Source organism: Polyodon spathula, chromosome 27 (assembly GCF_017654505.1).
Source record: "Polyodon spathula isolate WHYD16114869_AA chromosome 27, ASM1765450v1, whole genome shotgun sequence".
Lineage (NCBI taxonomy): Eukaryota > Metazoa > Chordata > Actinopteri > Acipenseriformes > Polyodontidae > Polyodon > Polyodon spathula.
The window spans coordinates 537420-563871 of NC_054560.1; the positions used below are offsets into that span (position 1 = coordinate 537420).

General features: G+C 40.2%; 1 protein-coding gene across 3 annotated transcripts; it reads right to left on the reverse strand.

Moving 5' to 3' along the window:
• Positions 1-10638: 10638 nt before the first annotated feature.
• Positions 10639-23114, reverse strand: LOC121301435 (major histocompatibility complex class I-related gene protein-like). Of its 3 annotated transcripts, none has more exons than XM_041230828.1 (6): positions 22845-23064; positions 22075-22335; positions 17998-18270; positions 13134-13421; positions 11782-11892; positions 10639-11006 (listed from the first exon to the last, which is right to left on the reverse strand). In XM_041230828.1, the coding sequence occupies exons 1-6, from the start codon at positions 22897-22899 to the stop codon at positions 10855-10857; spliced, it is 1140 nt and encodes a 379-aa protein (XP_041086762.1). In that variant the 5' UTR covers positions 22900-23064; the 3' UTR covers positions 10639-10854. The 3 variants fall into 3 exon arrangements, with proteins under 3 accessions (XP_041086762.1, XP_041086763.1, XP_041086764.1); XM_041230829.1 differs by lacking the exon at positions 22845-23064 and adding an exon at positions 22431-22814; XM_041230830.1 differs by lacking the exon at positions 17998-18270 and having other exon boundaries at positions 22845-23114.
• Positions 23115-26452: the final 3338 nt, after the last annotated feature.

Sequence of the window (26452 nt, forward strand, 5' to 3'; positions counted from 1 at the left end):
GAATCTGGCGGTCTATAGCATGCTCCTATTATTATGCCTTTTGAATTTTTGTCTGTTATTCTGACCCATATTGATTCGGTTTTATTTTCTTTGTCCAGGTTTAACACCTGGGCTTCAAGACTGTTTCTTATGTATAGCGCTACCCCTCCTCCTCTTCTGTCCTGCCTGTCTTTCCTATACAGTGTATACCCACAAATATTATATTCGTCCCCATCACTCTCAGATAACCACGTTTCTGTAACACCTATCACATCATAGTTACCTGTTAGTGCAGTAGCTTCAAGTTCTAGAATTTTGTTTCTGATACTTCTAGCATTTAGATAAATACATTTAATGGTTGTCTTACCTGAGTTGTTGTTCTTGTTTTGATGCGGTCTCCCTTCTGTTTTTTTGTTGATTTCTCCCCCCTTCCTTTCTAGTTTAAATGCTTCCGAACCTGCTCGAGGATCTTTTCTCCAAGTAGACTAGTTCCCTTGTTATTTAAATGCAGTCCATCCCGTCTATACAGATAGTCCTCGTTGTAGAATGTGGTCCAATGATCAAGATAGGTGAAGCCTTCCCGTGTGCACCACGTCTTCAGCCATGCGTTTTGATTAATTATTTCCAGCTGTCCATATGGTCCTTTGCAAGGTGCGGGTAGTATACCAGAAAATACCACAGTTTTGGTTTTCTCTTTTAATTTCCTTCCTAGCTCTCTGAATTTGTTTTGCAGGGATTTTGGTCTGTCTCTTCCAATGTTGTTTGTACCGATGTGGATGACTACTACCGGGTCGTCTCCTGTTCGTTCTAGGAGCCTGTCCACGTTCTCAGTGATGTGCTTGACCGAGGCTCCCGGAAGGCAGCACACTGTTGTAGTAAGGGGGTCCAAACTGCGAACTGAACTTGCTGTGTTTCTCAATATGGAGTCCCCAACAATCATGACCTCCCTTCTTTTTACTGTCTTGTCACCACTGTCAATAGGGTCCTGGATGTTGTTCCTTTCATTCTCTTGTTGTTGGTTCTGCTCATCACAATTCTGAAGTGACTCAAATCTGTTGGTTGTTTTGATTTCTGGTGGTGTTTGACGAAGTTTCTTTTTTTCCCTGCTTCTGCCCACCTGAACCCAGCTGTTCTGACCTTCTATCTCCCTGGTGGCTTTCAGTCTGTTAGGGGTGATGCAGACTTCCATGAATTGTGGGTGTGCCAGTTCCTCAAGATCTTGTTGCTGTCTCACTTCTTCCAGCTCCATTTCTAGCATGCTTACTAGTTTATGCAAATCCTGGATCGCGCGGCACTTTACGCACACTTGGTTTAGCTCCGCTGGGTTTTCTTGGATGGAATGGATGGAAATTGCCAAAATAAAGGGGCAACTGGAAGGTCAATAATCTGAACTGGTCTAATGTTATTACTACTGGCAATCTCTGCACTGTAACCGAGGCCGATTACCAAACTTACAATAGGCTATAATTACCTTTCTTTTATTTTGTGTCTTACTGCACCTTATCACTTGTACTTATCACTGTGTTTTATTGAAGTTTATTGCGTGTCTTTACATCATTAATGGCATGTTCCGTACATATCTTCTTATATATATATATATATATATATATATATATATATATATATATATATATATATATATAAAGCGTGTTTACTGGGCTATCAAAGTGGTGCAGTGGTATATATCTATATATGCCCATTTCAAGCTGTAATGTATTCAATATAGAATATAACAGACAACAGAGCTGTAGCTCAAAGCAACAAGGACTATTGCAAGTTGCTCCTAATGCAGGGTATGTGGTTGCCAAGCAATATAGACTAATTATACAATTATAATTAGGGGTTGTAGTTTTCCGTATTTATTTTCCATCTCTCTCTCCCTCCCTTTAAACCTCAATTAATAGTTGTTAAGCCTTGTGGCAATGTTGCTCCTCCCCTGTGTGTATTTCGATGTTGTATGTTACATATAGTGTGTTAATGTTGGTGTATAGTCATTGGTACACAGGATGCAATATGGGGTATGCGCACGAGTGTTTAAAATGTATATTTGTATTTAGGCACGGGGATTGCACAGCACTTCACGTGCAGGTAAAATGTAATAATATGCGAGGACGGGGAATTGCACTTTATTAATTCACGTGCAGTTGTACCGAGACTCCAATTGAATGATTGATTAGCAATCGAGTCTCGGTACAGCTGCATAAAAGCTGCATGTTTTCACTCACTCTGGGTTGTGTGTTCGGTGAGTGGAGAACGGGATTGGAGACGGAGGTAATAGTAATTATAATAGCAGCTCACTGTGTTTCCTGTGTGGTTCATTTTGCTTGTCTCTTTTTTTGGGCTGCCAGTGCCGTGTCCTGTGTTTGTTTTTTTTGGGTTGTTATTTGTTTTGGCATTCCAGTGCCGTGTCCTGTGTTTTGTTCAATTATTAAATGCTGAGCAAAAACAATCACTCAGCTTCATCAAACTCCACCTCTCTGTTTATTTGTTGGTTCCAGGTTCTGGTCTGACATTACCCACTACAGCCATATTTGTGACAGCCTTAACTGCATACTAGATAACATTGTTTAAATTAGCAGGGAGAGAAAACAAACGCACTAGAAACGCAGTGGTTAAGCTGAATTCGGCAATGATTAGGCTGAAGCCAGAATGAAATGCAGCTTTGGAACCAGGGGAGAGCAATTCATTTCGTTTGTTAACTAAATCGAGATGCATATGAGGATAAAAAGAAGCAATTTCCTTTGGTAATTAGTGTTTGATTAAGAAAGCGAATCAGCTCAAAATGTGTTTCAAGTGACATCACAGGGTGATCAAAAATAAAACCCCAAAACTTCAAGCCAGTTAGAATACTTGTTAAATGTAATTTTCTCAAGGGCCAAATTATGGCGACTCACCTCAGCATGCTTCACGACCCATCCCCACCCACAGGTTGAAAACCACTGCATATGTAGCCAGGCAACCAGAGGGAAACATTTAAACAGCAGTGCTCTCTGAAATTCGCATCAGACAGCATAACAACATAAAGCTGACAGCATTGATGTACTAAGCCTGCCGTGTACTTGTGTATTTATACGTTTGTCTTTTAAATATAACAGGTAAGTGCCTCACTTTCCCTCATTAATTCCTCCCTAAAGTATTCTCTGTTATGGTTTGTCTTGAATGTAGTTAAATTCATATTTTTTAAATTCCATGTATAGTTAAGGGACAGGTGGCCATCGGGTTATATTCATTTGTGTTGAATTAATTAGTTACTTTTCTGTCATTTTGTGTTTGTATGGTTAATATTTACACTATGTATCATTATTATTTATTTTAGATTTTCTCTGAAATTCGCATCAGATAGCATAACGACAAGAAGCTGACAGTATTAATGTACTAGCCCTGCCGTGTACCTGTGTATTTATGTATTTGTCTTTTAAATATAACAGATGAAACTAAATAAAATAGAGCTGGCTTATTGGACTCGAACAACCTGGTCTAGGTGCAAACCACACAATGTAAATATGGTATCATCTTAAAACAGTTATCATCACCCCACATGTAACTATTTTCACCGGAGCGCTACAGTATAAAATAGGAGACACTTTTTTACACAGAGAATTGTGAGGGTCTGGAATCAACTCCCCAGTAATGTTGTTGAAGCTGACACCCTGGGATCCTTCAAGAAGCTGCTTGATGAGATTTTGGGATCAATAAGCTACTAACAACCAAACGAGCAAGATGGGCCTCTGACCTCTGAACTACTATCTCTGACTCCTGGTTGGTCTCACCTTCAACTGGAGTCATCTGAGGTCACCGGCATAAGGCATCCGCATTATTGTGCAATTTCCCAGGCCGATAGTCAATATCATACTCAAATGGCGCTAGTCGTTCTAGCCCCCTGGCTAGCTGTCTCTCAACCTGGCTGAAGCTATGTATCCATCATAGGGAACTATGATCTGTCCACAACAAGAATTTTCTCCCCAGTAAATAGTGTTTGAAATAGTCCGTAAAAGGCCAGTGAAAGGACTCGACATTCTGATGTCCATTGAAATGCTCTCCCCTTCTCTGTTAACTGATGTAAGGGGTGGGCGATCTTGGCGAACCGGCTAACAAACCGTCTATAATAAGACGCCAAGCCCAAAAAACTTTGGACCTCAGTTACCGTAGTAGGTGCTGGCCAATCTTCTACAGCTACGATTTTATCCTGGTCCAGTGCCATGCCCTTATCTGAAATGATGTGACCCAGGTACCGGACACGATCAGCAAACAGCTGACATTTAGAGGGCTTCATTTTCAGATCTGCAGCCTTCAACCTCTTGAGGACACCATCCAATGTTCCTGAAATTTTTTCCCAGAAACAATTATATCATCCAAATAAACAAGACAGGTAACCCATTGCAAGTCTGCTGGTACTAATTCCACGAGACGTTGAAATGTCCCTGGAGCATTACATAGTCCAAACGACAAGACATTAAACTCGGACAAACCCTGCCGAGTTGTAAAAGCAGTCTTAGCTCGATCTTTTGGATGAACCTCCACCTGCCAGTAACTACTGGCCAGGTCGAGGGTAGAGAACCACTTTGCTGCTGCCAAAGCATCCAGAGTGTTGTCAATACGGGGGAAGATAGGCGTCTTTACTAGTTACCTCGTTCAAACATCTATAATCAGTACAAAACCTCCCCCCCCTCCCCCCTCGTCTTTCTTCCGGACTAACACCGCTAGTGCGGTCCAGGGGCTGTGTGAGGGCCTAATAATCCCATTATTTTGCATCTCCTAAGGTGGGTATTAACTTTGACTTGGAAGTGGACGGGCACAGGGCGAGGGCACATTTCAGTTGGCTGTGCATCACCTGTTACAATCTTATGTTAGACTAATGGTGCCCTACCCAGGTCATGGTCCCCACTACTAAATACATCAGAATTACTGTGCAACAGCCCACTTACTGCCCTTGGTTCACTACTTGACAACCCCTGCTTATGTAAGCCCAACTCCTGTATAAGGGCATCAGTACGACCAGGCTTTACCTGCCCCGGCTGATCCTCCCCCAGCTTATCTATCACCACAGCTCGACTATGAAATTCACCCATGTTCATTCCCTTATGCAATACCTGTGTTCCTACCATTACACTAATCAGCCTTAGGGGAGTATAACCCTGATCCAATTTAGTCATCACCCTTGCCATAAGCACATCATGTCTTTCTGTAGAGCGCACTAGAGGTTCTACCATACACTCACCCTCCATGCCCAGCATGCCCTCAATCCACCCCCATACAATCATCTCAGTTCGTGGCATAATAGTAACTCTCTCTCCCATGACTACTCGCATAACAACTGTCTCTCTAGACACATACATTAGAGGGAGCTGTTACCCCAAAATACAACAGCAATATCTCGCTAAATCCAATTCAGTACAATATTTCTTTAAAAAGTCCATTCCAATCAAAGCAGGTTGGCTCAAATTTTTAGCAACCAAAAAATCAAATATTCAATGCCAGTCCATCAAAGCTACAGGAAACCTCCCATTTTCCCTCAATCTCCAACTGACCCCCATTCGCTGTATATATCTTTTGTTCATACCTTCTAATTTCACCAGGGATCCCGGCATACTGCCTCTACTTTGGGTCCCCCATCGACCATCTGTTCTAGTTTCCCTGAAGACAGGGACAGTCTCCTCTCAAGTTTCGATCACATCCACTCACCCAACACACCTTATTTAGTTTAGTGTGCTTTCTCTCCCTAATTTAAACAATGTTATCTAGTGTGCAGATAAGGCTTAACAACTATTGATTCATGTTAAGGGAGGGAGATGGGAAATGAACACCGACATCTTCAAGACCTACATTTAGTGTGGGATTTACTTTCATGTGAAATTTATATTTGTTTTTTTATTATATAGAAAGACAAACATGAATTTCAACACTTGCATAATGTAAATATGAACAACACTTGGATAAACATATGATTGAATAAGGCTTCCATTACTCTGTTGTTTGTGTATGGCGACAGCATAGGTGTTGTAATTTTGACTGGTTACCTGCAAAGATGCAAAATCTCTAAGCTCGGTTCAGATGCTTTTATTTCCACTGGCAGGTACTATAAGCTTGTTCCGTGTCTTCTTTTTATAGCTGAGAGAATTATAAACACTGTAATTAAACAGTTATTATTATTATTATTATTATTATTATTATTATTATTAAATTCAAAAGAGATCAACCTATGTCAAATACTGTAGCGTGTCGAACATTACAATATTTATAAAGTGTCAAATGCGTTTTTAAGAAGTACAATGTTTGCGTGCAATAACATTATTGAATAAAGTTTGTGTGCAATCAGTCTTACCATCTCATTTCCTGACTACCTGTGCTTATGAATGGCAATCTTCACCCTTCTATTATGTTTTGGTACACTTGTTATGTTTTGTACAGTAAACTGCAGTTCTTGTTCTGGTGGGTTTTTTTTTTTTGAGTGCTGCTTATATGCAGTTAGAGAGAGAGAGGGAGAGAGAGAGTAAACACACATTCAAATGATTTATCTAAATTTGCTAGCTCTGGCACACGGGTATGTTTGGATCATAGCTGCTGTTATAAAAACTGATCAGCTCAGTTATGTGCCAGACAGCAGCAGAACAAACAGGCCTTGTCAAGTCACAGGGCGTGTTTGTTTATAGGAATTAAACAGCATGGTCTGCATCATCAGTGATGTTAGGATAGCAAAATATTTCTTTACCAGTTCTATTGAGGGTTTGTTCTCATGTTTCAGGATGCTATCTAACTACTATTCAAACATGACTAAAAAACAGGAGATCCTGAGAACTGGTCTGTGGCAGGCTGGCGAGTGGATAGAGGCCCAGAAACAGTCTGCAGTTAAAAAAAAAAAAAAAAAAAAAAAAAACTAATTTTATTATAAATAAACAAAAATACAGGTGCACAAGGACAAAACAAAAAATCTTTAAACACAAATAAAACAAAAAACAAAATTCACAAAAATAAAGGTTTCCAGGCTGGGCAATGCCTTCATTGGATTCAAAACTTTCAAACGTTCAAAAATACCACAACAAACCACCAACCTGCTTCCTCAACTCCCTCCTCCTTAATGAGAACCAGAGGCCTCCTTTTATGTCAGGTGGCTGGGTGCTGATTGATCATTAATTAACCTAATCAACTAATCAACCCCAGCCACCTGAACATAATAAACCCAGGCAGGTAGGGGAAATTAACCCCATCCCTGCCAATTTAAAAAGGGCAGAGCTTTGCTCTGCCACATGGTCAAAAGCAGAAGAGCTCCAGTAACCTCCTGGACGTAGACTAGAGAAGTTGGTTAAATCCTTATTTAATGTACGCGTTAGCACAAGATTCACATTAAATATTTTAATTAAAAATATTTTAACTTAAAATTTAATTTAAATAAAGTCGCATAACTTACCAGTGCAGTTAAATGCATCTGAAAGCATTCACTGTGATAACTCTCTTGTATTTTCAGTCTCCTCTAAACCGCTGAGTCGAAAAACTGGAAATACTTCTTAATTCTAACAAAACACTGATACTGTCAATTCACACTTGACTAAAAATACACAGGATGAGCTGGTTTGAAAAATGACACACAAAAAAAAATACTGCTAACTTTGGAAACCTGATGAATGAACCAAATAAAATAAACATATAATACATCTCAAGTTGTTAATATTATAATGTATTTCTTACCCAGGGTTGCCCTTACAGTTATCACAAAAACTACACATCAAGAATCATGATAATCACGTGCAACATACAATGACTTCTGTCCTATTAAGAGCAAAGCACAAAAGACAGTAGGATGTACAAGTGGTTTAATTAACTACATACATACTCAATAAGACTGCTCCTTACATACATGGCCTATTGACATACACTGAAATAATAATTAAATTATTGGTGTCGGTAAGTCATTATTTGATTTATATTCAAATAATAATAACCACGTCATAAAAATAATAAGGATTAAAAACCCAAGGATTGATTGCTGCAATTCGACGAGTGACAGTCGTCAGAAATGTTCCCTATGAGCCTGACGCTACTGGATTAGATTAAATGAAAAAAGAAAACTAGACACAAAGGAAAATCCAGTGACTGTTGTGTGTTTATTGATTTGTAATTCAGTGTAATTCAGTCACATCTAGAGATCCGGACTTGCCTATATGAAACTAAAAACTCTGTCAGTATCTTATGAGACTGTTACTTTACCATTCCTCTGCAGGGTCTCCTTCCCATACTGGAGGTATATCAGTAACTCAAAACAGTACTTTCGAAAATATTGAAAATAGATCTGTTGACTGTCTGGGTTCGTTTCCAACTTGTGTTTATAGAAGACAGCCTGCGGCAAAGTAGCGACCCAGGTCATGGTGTCGACATCGAGACTAACAAAATCCTACCCACCCGCTTGGTCCCATCATCACCCAGCTTGCAGTGACTGATGTGTTGGAAAGTGTGAACTGCAACAAACACACAGAAACAAAAAACAAAGTAGACAACGCCGCCGTTAAAAAGTGGAGATCTTTGAATTTGGACTAATTTTAAACTAGTGAGTGTGAAGAGATAAACAGCTAGCTGCCTGTCTCACCTTGAGCCTTCTGCGTCTATACAGGCTCCTGGCGTCTCATCAGGCAGCCTGTATAACTTCAGCCCCAGTCAAGTGCTGCCAACTCCACAAAGCACAAACTCACCAGAGAAAACCGCAAAAAGTTTCTAGATTAACCAGGAGCTGCGAATACCTGTCAAAGTCTTACTCTGGAATTTTGTGATTGGCTAAGCAAGTGGGCTTCAGCCAATAAAATACAGGTTTAAAGGGAGGGAGAGAGATGGGAAATGAACACCGACATCTTCAAGACCTACATTTAGTGTGGGATTTATTTTTTTTGTGCAGTTTACGTTTAAGCTGTTGTTTTGTCATATAGAAAGACACCATGAAATTCTACACTGCTGCTGCAGCCTTGAGGTACTTTACCTAGCCTGCTCCAGTAAAAACCCGTTTAAATGGATAATTGTATGTAGAAATAATGACATACCTTGTAACAGTTGTAAATAGCCCTGGATAAGGGCGTCTGCCAAAAAATATAATAATATTAACATAACTTGATATTAGAATAAGCCTAAAGAGACATAAAACGCAAATCTATTTAATAAGATTTTTAAAGCCTAGTTTTCGTTCTGTACGTTATTTACAACCAAAATAATCTCCTAAATGCTCGCCCTTCTCACACGCGCCGGGCTTCAGCCTTGCTTTCTGGATAAACGCTGGTTTTAAAACTGGACGTGCTTCTATAGGAACACTGCATTGTTAAAACAGAGCGAGTTTATTCAAGTATTGCGCAGGAGATGACGGTCCTACCGCGCTGGACAGGAATAGCAGGCATCGGAGAACCGTGATGGAGGCATGTGGAGACACAAAGTGTTGTTAACAACGCCGCAAGGTGCAGTAGTTATTAAAAACAATAAATAAAACAGCAAATAAACCACATATTTCTCTTGGTAGTAACAAACCGATCCCCGCCCTCACGGACGCCGGCTCGGTTCTGTGCGCTCCCGCATCTGCTATCCAGTGTGCTTTTTAAACGCACGCTCGCCAAGACACGCCCACCAGCTGATCGGGTCTCCTGACGAAGCACGCACTCAACACTGGGTGCGTTCACGAGACTTCTTTGCCGGCTGGTTTGCAGACGGCGTTTGTACAGTTTTGGGAGCTTTCCCTGGCAGCAGCAGAGCAGACGGAGAAAACATGTGACATCAGCTGACTTTGTTGAACTTTCTGAATTTTGATAGCAAAAGAGTTATTAAGCAATTGTACCCTTCGTGATCCCCGAGTGTTATAATAACAGATCAAATAAGACAGCCCAACAAAAGAACATAAACATATGACATATACTTTCAAACATGCATTTTATAAATCAGCAGATTCACGAACACTATAGGTGTCTTGAGATATATATATATCGAGAGAGAGCGATATTAAACTTAACAGTGTTAAGTACCCTGCTTACACCTGCCACTTGTTTTGGAAATTAATGTTAATTAATAGTTTTTTCTCTCATCCCATACAGTTCCATAATCATTAGAATGGAAAATAAATTCTGCAAAGAGTTATTTCAGTAACTTCAAGGCTGTTTAAGATCTGTTTTTGTAATTCACAGTACAGTAGGTGTAACTTGTTCTAGCGCCTTTTCTTATTCACACCACCACCCTAGGTGGCAGTACACGTTCTCTAATAGCTGCATGTCGTTCTCTACACTCCTCTTGCACATGGTAGCGCTCTTGACCAGTGTCAATTGACAAGGACCTGCGCAGACTCTCAAACGTCTGTGCGACATTAACACACCCACTAATACCTGCAGGGCATAAGCCCTGTCATAGTATATATATAACAATATATTACAGTATATTACAACCAAGATAATCTCCTACTTGCCACACTCAAACCACTAGATTATCAAAACCCAATACTGCTTACCTCACTGGTTATTTTACATTGTTTTTTTTTTTTTCACATCAGTCAAGCTTTGTTTTATGTAGCACCTTTCATAGCAGAGCACCATCACAAAGTGCTTTACAAGATGCAGTAACAACAAGAAAATCCATAATACTTCAAACAGAGAAATGCCTAATACATGATATACATTGGAAAGTACATAATACATGATAGTAGCATAATACATAGTACACTGAATACAGTGGAAAGTGCATAATACAGAAATAGTGACATATTGACACAAACACTCACAAACAGCACATCAAACTTTTCTTTCAGGATGTGTCTGACAGGAGCTGGGAATTGACTGACACTGAAAACAAGAACAACAAAACACAATCCAAGTAAAAATAAATGACTTTGCTGTTGAAAGCCAAGCATCTCTACCAACCCTGCTAGCACAGTGAGGGTGGAGCTCCAGTCAAGCTCTCCTGGCCCTCAGCTTGCCCCTCAGCTGCCCCGGCTGTGGAAGACAGGGGCACGGCGGCTGCAGAGTCCTGCTCATCCTCCCGGGGGAGCGGTGCGGAGCAGCAGGAGAAAGGGACTCCTGAAAAACAATAAGATTCATCAGGATTCATGATGTCTCTGTTCTTGTTAGTAGTGAGGGGACTGGAAGCATCCTAATCAAATATCCTCTGCACAGACAAGCGCGCTCAAGCTTCGGCCCTACAAAACATGCTTCAAGCTGTCAGGCCACCCACTTTCATTCTTTCTTTATTGAAAGTCGACAGTGAAGCCAACCAGACCTGTCGCACTGTCGGAGGAGGAGGAGGAAAGGCAGGCAGGCAGGCAGGGAGGGAGGCAGCCACCGGACTCGCTGGTGTGCAGTGGTGAGACCGAGAGACCTTAAGTTAATTGCTGTAGGTCTTCAAGATTATTGTAGTGAATAGCATTTAGCCGTTACTTTGTGGAGAAAAAACATTTGCGATGCCTTTGCTTTCAGATTTTGTTCATGTTATGCAGGTTTGTTTCTTTTGCTCTGGTATGAACAATGCAACCAGGTGGGAACTGTGTACTTTACAGTTCAGCTTTGCAGTTTTGTAATTGCGTACGTACATGTGAAACTGTATAATGTCTGCGTTTTGAATTGATTATTTCGCCGGCACTACAACAACATTTTGTTTGGCTTGGGAAGTTGGAGGTTAGCGGATAGCTGGGTGGTGATATAACGGGTAAAAATAGCCCTGTGTTTACTTTTGGTAGATATCTGTTCAGAAGGAATAGCTGATGGTAAACAAGGGTGGTATTATAAAGGGGGGTGATATAGTGCGGGGGCTCTAGATACTGATATGTTTATAGGAACACTAAAAGCAGCCTCTCACCTGCTGTTCTCTTCTTCCAGGTGATGACTCGGATAAAGACTGCGATCAGAACCAGAGCAGCAACCGGGACACCAACAGCAACAAGCCATGTGTGCCGAGCAGCCTGAGGAACTGCAAACACAGAGCAGACAGCAGCTCAGCAACAGGAACCAGTGAGGATAAGAACATAAGAACATAAGAAAGTTTACAAACGAGAGGAGGCCATTCGGTCCATCTTGCTCGTTTGGTTGTTAGTAGCTTATTGATCCCAAAATCTCATCAAGCAGCTTCTTGAAGGATCCCAGGGTGTCAGCTTCAACAACATTACTGGGGAGTTGATTCCAGACCCTCACAATTCTCTGTGTAAAAAAGTGTCTCCTATTTTCTGTTCTGAATGCCCCTTTTTCTAAACTCCATTTGTGACCCCTGGTCCTTGTTTCTTTTTTCAGGCTGAAAAAGTCCCTTGGGTCGACACTGTCAATACCTTTTAGAATTTTGAATGCTTGAATTAGGTCGCCACGTAGTCTTCTTTGTTCAAGACTGAACAGATTCAATTCTTTTAGCCTGTCTGCATATGACATGCCTTTTAAGCCCGGAATAATTCTGGTCGCTCTTCTTTGCACTCTTTCTAGAGCAGCAATATCTTTTTTATAGCGAGGTGACCAGAACTGAACACAATATTCAAGATGAGGTCTTACAAGTGCATTGTACAGTTTTAACATTACTTCCCTTGATTTAAATTCAACACTTTTCACAATGTATCCAAGCATCTTGTTAGCCTTTTTTATAGCTTCCCCACATTGCCTAGATGAAGACATTTCTGAGTCAACAAAAACTCCTAGGTCTTTTTCATAGATTCCTTCTCCAATTTCAATATCTCCCATATGATATTTATAATGTACATTTTTATTTCCTGCGTGCAGTACCTTACACTTTTCTCTATTAAATGTCATTTGCCATGTGTCTGCCCAGTTCTGAATCTTGTCTAGATCATTTTGAATGACCTTTGCTGCTGCAACAGTGTTTGCCACTCCTCCTACTTTTGTGTCGTCTGCAAATTTAACAAGTTTGCTTACTATACCAGAATCTAAATCATTAATGTAGATTAGGAATAGCAGAGGACCTAATACTGATCCCTGTGGTACACCGCTGGTTACCACACTCCATAGTGACAGGCATCCCTGCAGCAGCAACAGCAGGATCTACTCAGAGCACAGTAACAAGAAGAACTGCTGTAAAAGTTTACCACAGTCAGTTTGGTTGCAGTTGCAGAATCCTTTTCCATGCTTCTACTGTGCATTTATATAAGTCATCTATTCTGGAATCCCAGATTATTATTACACCATTCCTCTCCCTCTTTCTCCCTCTCTCACCCCATTTCACATTCATCGCCTCCTCCAGGCTGCTGTGGTCCACCTGGCAGGAGTAGCTGCGTTTCTCCTGGTCCTCAGCGCTCACTGTCAGGGTCTTTCTCAGCTGGTAGGTCCCGTCCCCATTGGGGAGCACCTCCTCACTCCACACCCCTTCCTCCAGCACCGTCTCCCTGTCTCTCACCCAGGAAACATCCACCTCTCGCGGGTAGAACCCTGTCACATGACAGAGCACCTCCGTTCCTGCAGAGCGAGGAGCCTTCCTCTGAATCACACTCACTTCAGGCCGGACTGGAGAAGAAGAACAACACAGCAGTGCTGTTAAAGGCAGAGCCTCAGTGTTGTTTTATACAGAGATCATGCTGTAGAAACAGCCTACACTGAGATAATATTTGGATCATAGCTGTTGTTATAAAAACTGAGCAACTCAGTTATGTGCCAGACAGCAGCAGAACAAACAGGCCTTGTCATTTCTCAGGGACATGTGTGTTTATAGGAATTAAACAGCATGGTCTGCATCATCAGTGATGTTAGGACAGCAAAATATTTCTTTACTGGTTCTATTCTCATGTTTCAGAATGCTCTGAATTACAGGAAGGCATGTCGGAGACAATTAGAAAATATATGAGGTCCCTCTTTTAAGAGACCACCTGTGTTAAGAGGAGGCCACTATGTGACTGTCCCTTGAGTGCAGGTCTCTTAATACAGGTTTGACTGCATATAATACATCTCACATTGTTATTATTCATTTCTTACCCAGGGCTGCCCTTACAGCTGTAGACAAAAACTACACACCAAGAATCACACAGTACAATTAAGAGCAAGACACAAAACACAGCACGATTCAGCATGTGCTACGAAAGTTTAAAATGAAATAAACCAGATCCAGTGATTGTATGCTGTGTGTTTACAGATTAGAGAGTTTAATTCAGTCACAATTAGAGATCTGGACTTGACCATTTAAAGTAGAAAGGAAGGGGGGAGAAATCAGCAAAAAAACAGAAGGGAGACCGCATCAAAACAAGGAAAACAAATCATGTAAGACAACCATTAAATGTATTTATCTAAATGCTAGAAGTATCAGAAACAAAATTCTAGAACTTGAAGCTACTGCACTAACAAGTAACTATGATGTGACAGGTGTTACTGAAACTTGGTTGTCTGAGAGTGATGGGGATGAATATAATATTTGTTGGTATACACTGTATTCTGGTATAGTAAGCAAACTTGTTAAATTTGCAGACGACACAAAAGTAGGAGGAGTGGCAAACACTGTTGCAGCAGCAAAGGTCATTCAAAATGATCTAGACAAGATTCAGAACTGGGCAGATACATGGCAAATGACATTTAATAGAGAAAAGTGTAAGGTACTGCACGCAGGAAATAAAAATGTACATTATAAATATCATATGGGAGATATTGAAATTGGAGAAGGAATCTATGAAAAAGACCTAGGAGTTTTTGTTGACTCAGAAATGTCTTCATCTAGGCAATGTGGGGAAGCTATAAAAAAGGCTAACAAGATACTCGGATACATTGTGAAAAGTGTTGAATTTAAATCAAGGGAAGTAATGTTAAAACTGTACAATGCACTTGTAAGACCTCATCTTGAATATTGTGTGCAGTTCTGGTCACCTCGCTATAAAAAAGATATTGCTGCTCTAGAAAGAGTGCAAAGAAGAGCGACCAGAATTCTTCCGGGCTTAAAAGGCATGTCATATGCAGACAGGCTAAAAGAATTGAATCTGTTCAGTCTTGAACAAAGAATACTACGTGGCGACCTAATTCAAGCATTCAAAATTCTAAAAGGTATTGTCAGTGTTGGACGCAAGGGACTTTTTCAGCCTGAAAAAAGAAACAAGGACCAGGGGTCAAAAATGGAGTTTAGAAAAAGGGGCATTAAGAACAGAAAATAGGAGACACTTTTTTACACAGAGAATTGTGAGGGTCTGGAATCAACTCCCCAGTAATGTTGTTGAAGCTGACACCCTGGGATCCTTCAAGAAGCTGCTTGATGAGATTTTGGGATCAATAAGCTACTAACATCCAAACGAGCAAGATGGGCCGAATGGCCTCCTCTCATTTGTAATCTTTCTTATGTTCTTATTGTTCTTATGTTCTTACTGTATAGGAAAGACAGGCAGGACAGATGAGAAGGGGGGTAGCGCTATACATAAGAAACAGTCTTGAAGCCTAGGTGTTACCTGGACAAAGAAAATAAAGTCGAATCAATATGGGTCAGAATAACGGACAAAAATTCAAAGGGCATAATAATAGGAGCATGCTATAGACCGCCAGATTCAGACGGTGAGCAAAATAATCTGTTATACAATGACATTAGAAATGCGTGTAGCAAAGGAGAAGCCATACTAATGGGGGATTTCAACTTCCCCCAAATAAAATGGGAAAACCCGGTGGGTAGCACGAAGGATGAAATAGAAATGGTGGAAATGACAAATGACTGCTTCCTAACACAATTTGTCAAGGCACCAACTAGAGGGGAGGCATGCCTTGATTTAGTCTTTTCAAATAACGAAAGACAGAATAACTAAAACAGAGGTCAGAGAACCACTGGAAAATGCAGACCACAACATGGTCTCATTTGAAGATTTTTTTAAAATCCCAAAAGTAAAGACTAAAGCTAAGGTTTACAATTTTAGAAAAGCAAACTGTGAAGGTATGAAACAGAGACTAACATAGGTAGATTGGAGTAAAATAGAGAAAACACCCAAAGAAGAAGGATGGTTGTTCTTCAAAAATGTAGTACTAGAGGTGCAAAACAATTACATCCCTAAAGTAGACAAATCTAAATGTAAAACTAAATTGCCAAAATGGTTTAATAGATCAATTAAAAAAAATATTCAGCGAAAAAGGCACTTTACAGAGCATTAAAAAAGGACCAAAAAGAAAGTACACAGAAAGAGTACACGGAACTGCAAACGCAAGTCAAAAAGGAAGTTAGAAAGGCCAAGAGAGAAATAGAAATGAACATTGCTAAGGGAGCTAAAACCAATTCCAAAATGTTTTTTCCAATATTACAACAGCAAGAGAACATTCAGAGAGGAGATTAAGTGTTTAAAAGATACAAATGGCAAAATCGTAGATAAAGAAAAACAAATAGCAAATATGTTAAATGATTACTTTTCACAAGTTTTTACAAAGGAAGATACTGACAACATGCCCCACATGTCATCCAGTTCCTATCCAGTTTTAAATAACTTTAGCATAACTGAGGCAGAAGTGTTAAAGGGACTAGGAGCTCTTAAAATAAACAAATCCCCTGGGCCGGATGAGATCCTCCCAATAGTACTCAAAGAAATGAAAGAAGTTATTTACAAACCGCTAACCAAGATCATGCAGTAGTCTCTTGACATAGGGGTGGTACCGACAGACTGGAAAATTGCAAACGTAATACCGACCCACAAAAAGGGAAACAAAATTGAACCAGGTAACTACAGACCAGTAAGCGTGACTTCTATTATATGCAAACTTATGGAAACTATAATAAGATCCAAAATGGAAAATTACCTATATGGTAACAGGGTACTGGGAGACAGTCAACATGGTTTTAGGAAAGGGAGATCGTGTCTAACTAACTTGCTTGATTTTTTTGAGGATGCAACATCGATAATGGATAATTGCAAAGCATATGACATGGTTTATTTAGATTTCCAGAAAGCTTTTGACAAAGTCCCGCACAAAAGATTAATTCTCAAACTGAACGCAGTTGGGATTCAAGGAAACACATGTACATGGATTAGGGAGTGGTTAACATGTAGAAAACAGAAAGTACTGATTAGAGGAAAAACCTCAGAATGGAGTGTGGTAACCAGTGGTGTACCACAGGGATCAGTATTAGGTCCTCTGCTATTCCTAGTCTACATTAATGATTTAGATTCTGGTATAGTAAGCAAACTTGTTAAATTTGCAGACGACACAAAAATAGGAGGAGTGGCAAACACTGTTGCAGCAGCAAAGGTCATTCAAAATGATCTAGACAAGATTCAGAACTGGGCAGACACATGGCAAATGACATTTAATAGAGAAAAGTGTAAGGTACTGCACGCAGGAAATAAAAATGTACATTATAAATATCATATGGGAGATACTGAAATTGGAGAAGGAATCTATAAAAATGACCTAGGAGTTTTTGTTGACTCAGAAATGTCTTCATCTAGACAATGTGGGGAAGCTATAAAAAAGGCTAACAAGATGCTCGGATACATTGTGAAAAGTGTTGAATTTAAATCAAGGGAAGTAATGTTAAAACTGTACAATGCACTAGTAAGACCTCATCTTGAATGTTGTGTTCAGTTCTGGTCACCTCGCTATAAAAAAGATATTGCTGCTCTAGAAAGAGTGCAAAGAAGAGCGACCAGAATTATTCCGGGTTTAAAAGGCATGTCATATGAAGACAGGCTAAAAGAATTGAATCTGTTCAGTCTTGAACAAAGAAGACTATGTGGCGACCTAATTCAAGCATTCAAAATTCTAAAAGGTATTGACAATGTCAACCCAAGGGACTTTTTTGACCTGAAAAAAGAAACAAGGACCAGGGGTCACAAATGGAGATTAGACAAAGGGGCATTCAGAACAGAAAATAGGAGGCACTTTTTTACACAGAGAATTGTGAGGGTCTGGAATCAACTCCCCAGTAATGTTGTTGAAGCTGACACCCTGCGATCCTTCAAGAAGCTGCTTGATGAGATTCTGGGATCAATAAGCTACTAACAACCAAACGAGCAAGATGGGCCGAATGGCCTCCTCTCGTTTGTAAACTTTCTTATGTTCTTATATTCTTATTTGAAACTATAAACACTCTGTCAGTATCTGATGAGTTAAATACTGTATGAGATTGTTACTTTACCTTTCCTCTGCAGGGTCTCCTTCCCATTCTGGAGAAACGTCTTCAGCAACTCAAAACACTGCTGTTGATAATAATCAGAATAGATCTGTTGACTGAGTGTGTCCGTTTCCCTCTTGTGTTTGTAGATGCGAGCCTGGGGAACTGCAGCGACCCAGCTCATGGTGTCGACATCAAAACTAACAAAATCCTTCCCATCATACGCTTGATACAACTGTCCCCGCTTGGTCCCGTCATCATCCAGCTCGCAGCGACCGACGTGCTGGAAAATGTGAACTGCAACAAACACACACAAAAAACAAAACAACCCGATATCTGTTAAAGGTAGATATCTGAATTTGGACTCATTTTAAATTGTTGGTGGACGATATCCATTGAAGTGTAAAAGTCCCGCACAAAAGATTAATTCTCAAACTGAACGCAGTTGGGATTCAAAGAAACTCATGTACATGGATTAGGGAGTGGTTAACATGTAGAAAACAGAAAGTACTGATTAGAGGAAAAACCTCAGAATGGAGTGTGGTAACCAGTGGTGTACCACAGGGATCAGTATTAGGTCCTCTGCTATTCCTAATCTACATTAATGATTTAGCTTCTGGTATAGTAAGCAAACTTGTTAAATTTGCAGACGACACAAAAGTAGGAGGAGTGGCAAACACTGTTGCAGCAGCAAAGGTCATTCAAAATGACAAGATTCAGAACTGGGCAGACACATGGCAAATGACATTTAATAGAGAAAAGTGTAAGGTACTGCATGCAGGAAATAAGAATGTACATTATAAATATCATATGGGAGATACTGAAATTGGAGAAGGAATCTATGAAAAAGACCTAGGAGTTTTTGTTGACTCAGAAACGTCTTCATCTAGACAATGTGGGGAAGCTATAAAAAAGGCTAACAAGATGCTTGGATACATTGTGAAATGTGTTGAATTTAAATCAAGGGAAGTAATGTTAAAACTGTACAGTGCACTATTAAGACCTCATCTTGAATATTGTGTGCAGTTCTGGTCACCTCGCTATAAACAAGAGCGACCAGAATTATCCCGGGCTTAAAAGGCATGTCATATGCAGACAGGCTAAAAGAATTGAATCTGTTCAGTCTTGAACAAAGAAGACTATGTGGCGACCTAATTCAAGCATTCAAAATTCTAAAAGGTATTGACCCAAGGGACTTTTTCAGCCTGAAAAAAGAAACAAGGACCAGGGGTCACAAATGGAGAGTAGACAAAGGGGCATTCAGAACAGAAAATAGGAGGCACTTTTTTACACAGAGAATTGTGAGGGTCTGGAATCAACTCCCCAGTAATGTTGTTGAAGCTGACACCCTGGGATCCTTCAAGAAGCTGCTTGATGAGATTCTGGGATCAATAAGCTACTAACAACCAAACAAGCAAGATGGGCCGAATGGCCTCCTCTCGTTTGTAAACTTTCTTATGTTCTTATGTTCTAAAGAGCATAAACAGCTGACTCGACACCACCACCTGTCTCCATTTCACCTTGAACCCTCTGCCTCTATACTGCCTCCTGCCTGTCTCGTCTGCATAGCAGCAGTGTGGAGGAGTGGTTAGGGCTCTGGACTCCTGACCTGAGGGTCGTGGGTTCAATCCCAGGTAGAAAACACACACTGCTGCTCTACTCTTGAGCAAGCAGGCAGGTACTTTACTGTGATTGGTCCAATAAAAACCCAGCTGTATAAATGGGTAACTGTATGTTAAAAAATAATACAATATATTGTAAGTTGCCTTTTATAAGGGCATCTAATAAATAAAAATAATAATAAACAGCTCAAGCCCCCCATCTACCAAATCAATTTGCTAAAGCAGCAGGCTGAAACACAGAAACGAAAGCACACAATTCAAAAGGGACATTCCAGGACAGTATTCTTCATTAGAGAAAACCTTGACCTACAAGTTTTTAGAAGTGTTTTTTTTTTTATTATACTGATACCAGTCATTTGAATTTCATTTAAATTCCTGGCCTTTAATTCTGTATTATGAAAGATCAGAATTTTGCTGTCAGTCTGTAAATTCCTGGGACCTTGTGAGATGAAAGACAGAATTACAGATTGATATGAGGCACTCCTGAATTACACTACTGATCGTATATACACTGAATCCTAAACTGCATGTAAGACTTCCATGCATTGTGGGATGTGTTCTAATTATTCATTTTTGAACTGAGTAATGATAGGTGATAGATACCCAAGAAAACTGTTGACAGTTTTGATTAGTGCTAGTCTTATTATTGCACAATGTGATTTCCTTATTTTATTTTTGCGACAGGAGCTTGCTCTGAGATTGTACAAGGGGAAGTACTGAGGGTTTTAATAAGCATTCTCCTCCAAAAGAGATCATTTCAAATTTTGAACAACATAAGCCTGGACATTAATATTTAGTTATTTGGAATCCTTACATCTCATCCGACCCCGTCTGAGTGGAAGATAAAAACAAAATTTATCTTCAACACACATAACGTGACGTTTCCAATGTCTCGGGTTAGTCTAAACCTCAAAACTCACATAGAAAATACTCAGAGAACAGATGTTCATATAAGTAATAGAAATATACTTTAATGTGATTAAAGTCCATCTCAGAGAGCGCGACAAGTGAATCTCAAGAATCATATTCTCTGGTGCAGTGTTAAATTCCACTTGGAAATTCCAAATCGATATCTGGAATGCTTACTTTACACACAAACACGCCCCTTTGAGTCCCTTGAGAGATTCTCATTGTCAAAATGCCATTTCTCCTCCTAATTTAAGTCGATTGTATTCATCTGGTCTTGAAATCATTCAACTCTGCGATTCCCTGTGTGTCTATATACTGTTCTGTAGTGCTTGTGTCTCTAACAGTGCTGATAGAAGAGGCTGTGTGTGTCAATACTGTTCTGTAGTGCTTGTGTCTCTAACAGTGCTGACAGAAGAGGCTGTGTGTGTCAATACTGTTCTGTAGTGCTTGTGTCTCCAACAGTGCTGATAGAAGAGGCTGTGTGTGTCAATACTGTTCTGTAGTGCTTGTGTCTCTAACAGTGCTGATAGAAGAGGCTGTGTGTGTCTAAATACTGTTCTGTAGTGCTTGTGTCTCTAACAGTGCTGATAGAAGAGGCTGTGTGTGTCAATACTGTTCTGTAGTGCTTGTGTCTCCAACAGTGCTGATAGAAGAGGCTGTGTGTGTCAATACTGTTCTGTAGTGCTTGTGTCTCCAACAGTGCTGACAGAAGAGGCTGTGTGTGTCAATACTGTTCTGTAGTGCTTGTGTCTCTAACAGTGCTGATAGAAGAGGCTGTGTGTGTCTATACTGTTCTGTAGTGCTTGTGTCTCTAACAGTGCTGATAGAAGAGGCTGTGTGTGTCAATACTGTTCTGTAGTGCTTGTGTCTCTAACAATGCTGACAGAAGAGGCTGTGTGTGTCTATATACTGTTCTGTAGTGCTTGTGTCTCTAACAGTGCTGATAGAAGAGGCTGTGTGTGTCTATACTGTTCTGTAGTGCTTGTGTCTCTAACAGTGCTGATAGAAGAGGCTGTGTGTGTCATATACTGTTCTGTAGTGCTTGTGTCTCTAACAGTGCTGATAGAAGAGGCTGTGTGTGTCAATACTGTTCTGTAGTGCTTGTGTCTCCAACAGTGCTGACAGAAGAGGCTGTGTGTGTCAATACTGTTCTGTAGTGCTTGTGTCTCTAACAGTGCTGATAGAAGAGGCTGTGTGTGTCTATACTGTTCTGTAGTGCTTGTGTCTCTAACAGTGCTGATAGAAGAGGCTGTGTGTGTCAATACTGTTCTGTAGTGCTTGTGTCTCTAACAGTGCTGATAGAAGAGGCTGTGTGTGTCTATATACTGTTCTGTAGTGCTTGTGTCTCTAACAGTGCTGACAGAAGAGGCTGTGTGTGTCAATACTGTTCTGTAGTGCTTGTGTCTCTAACAGTGCTGATAGAAGAGGCTGTGTGTGTCTATATACTGTTCTGTAGTGCTTGTGTCTCTAACAGTGCTGATAGAAGAGGCTGTGTGTGTCTATATACTGTTCTGTAGTGCTTGTGTCTCTAACAGTACTGATAGAAGAGGCTGTGTGTTTCTGTACTCACCCCCAGTACGGTTGAAGTGCTGGACTAGATTTCTTACACTCCATTTGAAGACATCATGACCAAGCAGATGATGCCAAGAAGTTCTTTCCCAGAACTCGCGTCCCTGAGTGGTATTGATCCAGTCGAAGAGGGGGGCAAGTTTCCCCACAGTGCTGTTATAGGAGTAGTACTTCACATCATCCACCATCCCCACAGCTACATGCTCTGCGAGTTCAGTGCCATCTATAGTCACCACTCTAAGAGAACTCAGCGAATGAGTTCCTGTGAGAGGAATACAAATGATTAGTGCCATATTTCAATAATATGCGCAAGCGAGATATTGATTAGCGCTATTATTGATATTGATTAGCGCATACCCACAACGAAGACGCCGAATTCTATGGGGAACTCGAGACTACAACTGCAGCATCTTTTTTGTATTTCTTTTTATTTTACTGTACTAAAACTGCTCTTTATAAAAATGTCATAGCTAGGAGATAAAAAAATCCTACGTACAAATGAAGCGTAAAAAATATAGATTTTTTGAAAAATTACTTCACTGGCGCTAGGGCGCTTCCGTAAATTAGTGTTTAGTAAACAAAACAAAAAAGAGTCAGCGCAAAAGTAAAAGGGGCATCGCAGGGCGATCAAAAATAAAACCCCCAAAGCTCAAGCCTGTAGTTCTAATAATACTTAAATGTAATCTTCTCAAGAGCCGAACCGTGGCTACCGGCCTGAGCACGACCCACGCCCCACAGGTCTGAAAGCCACTGGTGTATATGAGGACAGACCTGCGGCGGCTGCATGAACCCAGCACAGAATCCAGAGTACCGTCATTCCGATCATCTCCGTAGAGTCAGACAGTAATATTCAATCCAATACTCGGTTGTTTGTGATACGTTTTAAGGACATTTTCAATAGAAACTTTCTACTTTTGACAACCAGGAACTGCGAATACTTGTCAGTAACTCTCAGGCTGTAATTTTGTGATTGGCTTCGCAACCAGACTTCAGCCAATAAGAGAGGCGAGCGTCAGCAGGATCTGGGTAAAATTGTAACATATCTCTAGGTAGAGCTTTCTGGTTCCATTTTTTTGGATCATGTGATGGCCCTTGAAACATATTTTGAGCCGCTTCGCTTTCTTAATCAAACTGCAATTACTGCAGGAAGTTGCTTCGTTTATCCTCGTATTGATCGAGTTAACGAACGACGTGCATTGCTCTCTACTGATTCCAAACCTGCGTTTCGTTCTGGCTTCAGTCTCATCATTGCCGATTCCAACACCTGTTTCTCGTTGTATCTCATTTTTTAGTACGTCTTGTTCGTCAATTCCAAGAAACTTTCAGACATTTGGCCTGATGCTTCGTTCATTTCTGACCATAGTTGTTATCGTGCTCAGGGGTTTGACATGCAGCGGTGAACAAAAAAGCAAAGGAAGCATCTACCCTCTGAACTCTCGCTATTGCGAATATACGTGCTCTGCCTAATATATACACGTTTAACTATAATAAAATGGATTGCATATGAATAAAGCACATCATATTCAGAGTTACATTTAATTCATTATAAAAGTATAAAAGATGAATATACGATTAGTACATAGTAAAATTATATAAGTATTCAGACCCCTGACCAATTCTCTCATATTACTGAATTACAAATGGTACATTGAAATTTCGTTCTGTTCGATATTTTATTTTTAACACTGAAACTAAAAATCAATTATTGTAAGGTGACATTGGTTTTATGTTGGGAAATATTTTTAAGAAAAATTAATAAAAAAAAACAAATATCTTGCTTGCATAAATATTCAACCCCCACACATGAATATTTGGTAGAGCCACCTTTCACTGCAATAACAGCTTTAAGTCTTTTGGGGTAAGTATGTACCAGCTTTGCACACAATGTCAGAGTGATTTTGGCCCATTCTTCTTGGCAGATTTGTTCCAGGTTGTTCAGGTTGGTTGGACGATGCTTGTGGACGACAATTTTCAAATAGTGCCACAGATTCTCAATGGGATTGAGATCAGGACTTTGACTGGGACATTCACTTTTTTGTTCTTGAGCCACTCCAATGTTGCTTTGGCCTTGTGCTTGGGATCATTGTCCTGCTGAAAGGTGAATTTCCTCCCAAGCTTCAGTTTTTTAGCGGACTGAAGCAGATTCTCTTGCAGTATTTTCCTGTATTTTGCTCCATCCATTCTTCCTTCAATTGTAACAAGATGCCCAGTCCCTGCTGATGAGAAGCATCCCCACAGCATGAAGCTGCCACCGCCATACTTCACTGTAGGGATGGTGTGACTTGAGGCATGGGCAGTGTTAGGTTTGCACCACACATAGCGCTTTGAGTTTTGGCCAAAAAGCTCTATCTTGGTCTCATCTGACCACAAAACCTTTTACCACATCGCAGCTGGGTCACTCTCATGCTTTCTGGCAAACTCCAGACGTGCTTTCAGATGGTACTTTTTGAGTAATGGCTTCTTTCTTGCCACCCTCCCATACAGGCCAGTGTTATGCAGAGCTCTTGATATGGTTGACTGGTGCACCATTACTCCACTCCCAGCCACTGAACTCTGTAGCTCCTTTAAAGTGATTGTTGGCCTCTGTGGCTTCTCTCACAAGTCTTCTTGTTTGAGAGCTGACTTTTGAGGGACAGCCTTTTATTGGCAGTTGGACAACGTCCGACTCACCTACACACAACGCACGTCAAGAAATGAAGACTAATAAACTACGTAGGATCTGCCTATCGGTTTGATGAACCTAATAATAAAACATGGGAAGGGATTACGAATACGTTAAAATAATGAATAGAGATTGAAGACATCTTATCAGAAACCAGAAACCAGAAACCAGAAACCTCTTTGGTCTTCATTTTCCTTCAGATTCACAGACTTACCAATGATCCTTCAACAGTGGGGTTTTTATCCAGAAAATGTGACAACAACTTTAATGGTTCACAGGTGGAGGCCAATGGTAAGTTAATTGTGTCCTCGTTAGGGCAATTTCTTTCATCGGTGCAAACTGGGAGTTTCCATAGCACAGGAGTTGAATACAAGATTGATATTTCAGTTTTTTATTTTTCTTAAAAATATTTCCCAACATAAAACCTTACAATAATTGATTCTGAGTTTCAGTGTTTAAAAATAAAATATCAAACAGAACGAAATTTCAATGTACCATTTGTAATTCAGTAATATGAGAGAATTGGTCAGGGGTCTGAATACTTTTGCAAGGCACTGTATATATATATATATATATATATATATATATATATATATATATATATATATATATATATACAGTGCCTTGCAAAAGTTTTAGGCAGGTGTGAAAACATGCTGTCAATTTCCGATTGCGAAGGGAAGTAAGCATGATGTGTCTTTCATCTGCTACAGTAAGTTTCCTTGGCCGACCACTGCGTCTACGTTTCTTTGTGCTTCTTCAAAAGAGCTTGGACAGCACATCTGGAAACCCCTGTCTGCCTTGAAATTTCTGCCGGAGAGACCTTGCTGATGCAGTATAACTACCTTGTGTCTTGTTGCTGTGCTCAGTCTTGCCATGGTGTATGACTTTTGACAGTAAACTGTCTTCAGCAACCTCACCTTGTTAGCTGAGTTTGGCTGTTCCTCATCCAGTTTTATTCCTTCTACACAGCTGTTTCTGTTTCTGTCAATGATTGTGTTTCAACCTACATATTGAATTGATGATCATTAGCACCTGTTTGGTATAATTGTTTAATCATACACCTGACTATATGCCTACAACATCCCTGACTTTGTGCAAGTGTACCTAGAAGAATTGATGATGTTTTGAAGGCAAAGGGTGGTCACACCAAATATGGATTTGATTTAGATTTTTCTTCTGTTCACTCACTTTGCATTTAGTTAATTGATAAATATAATCTTGTGGCAGAGCAGAGCTCTGCCCTATATAGATTGGCAGAGATGGGGTTAAATTCCCCTACCTGTCTGGGTTTATTGTGTTCAGGTGGCTGGGGTTGATTTGAGTAATTAACAATCAATCAGCACCCAGCCATCTGACATAAAAGGAGGCCTCAACTTCCCATTAGAGGGAGGAGGGAGCTGAGGAAGCAAGTGGATGGATGGGCTTGCTATTTTTTTCTTTTTTTTTTTTATCTATCTATCTATCTATCTTTAAAAAGCAAAAAGCAAAAAAAATTGTCCCAAAAAAAAAAAACCTGCATTACTGCTCTGAGCCTCCTGGAGGCGCTATATCCCACTCTAACATCAAGTGTGACAGGCTTGCGAGTGGGTAGAGGCCCAGAGACAGACTGCAGTTCAAAAAAATTATAGTTTTATTATAAATAAACACAAAAGGGCCAAAACAAAGATATTCAAACACATATAACAAAGCAAAACTTACAAAATAAAGGTTTCCA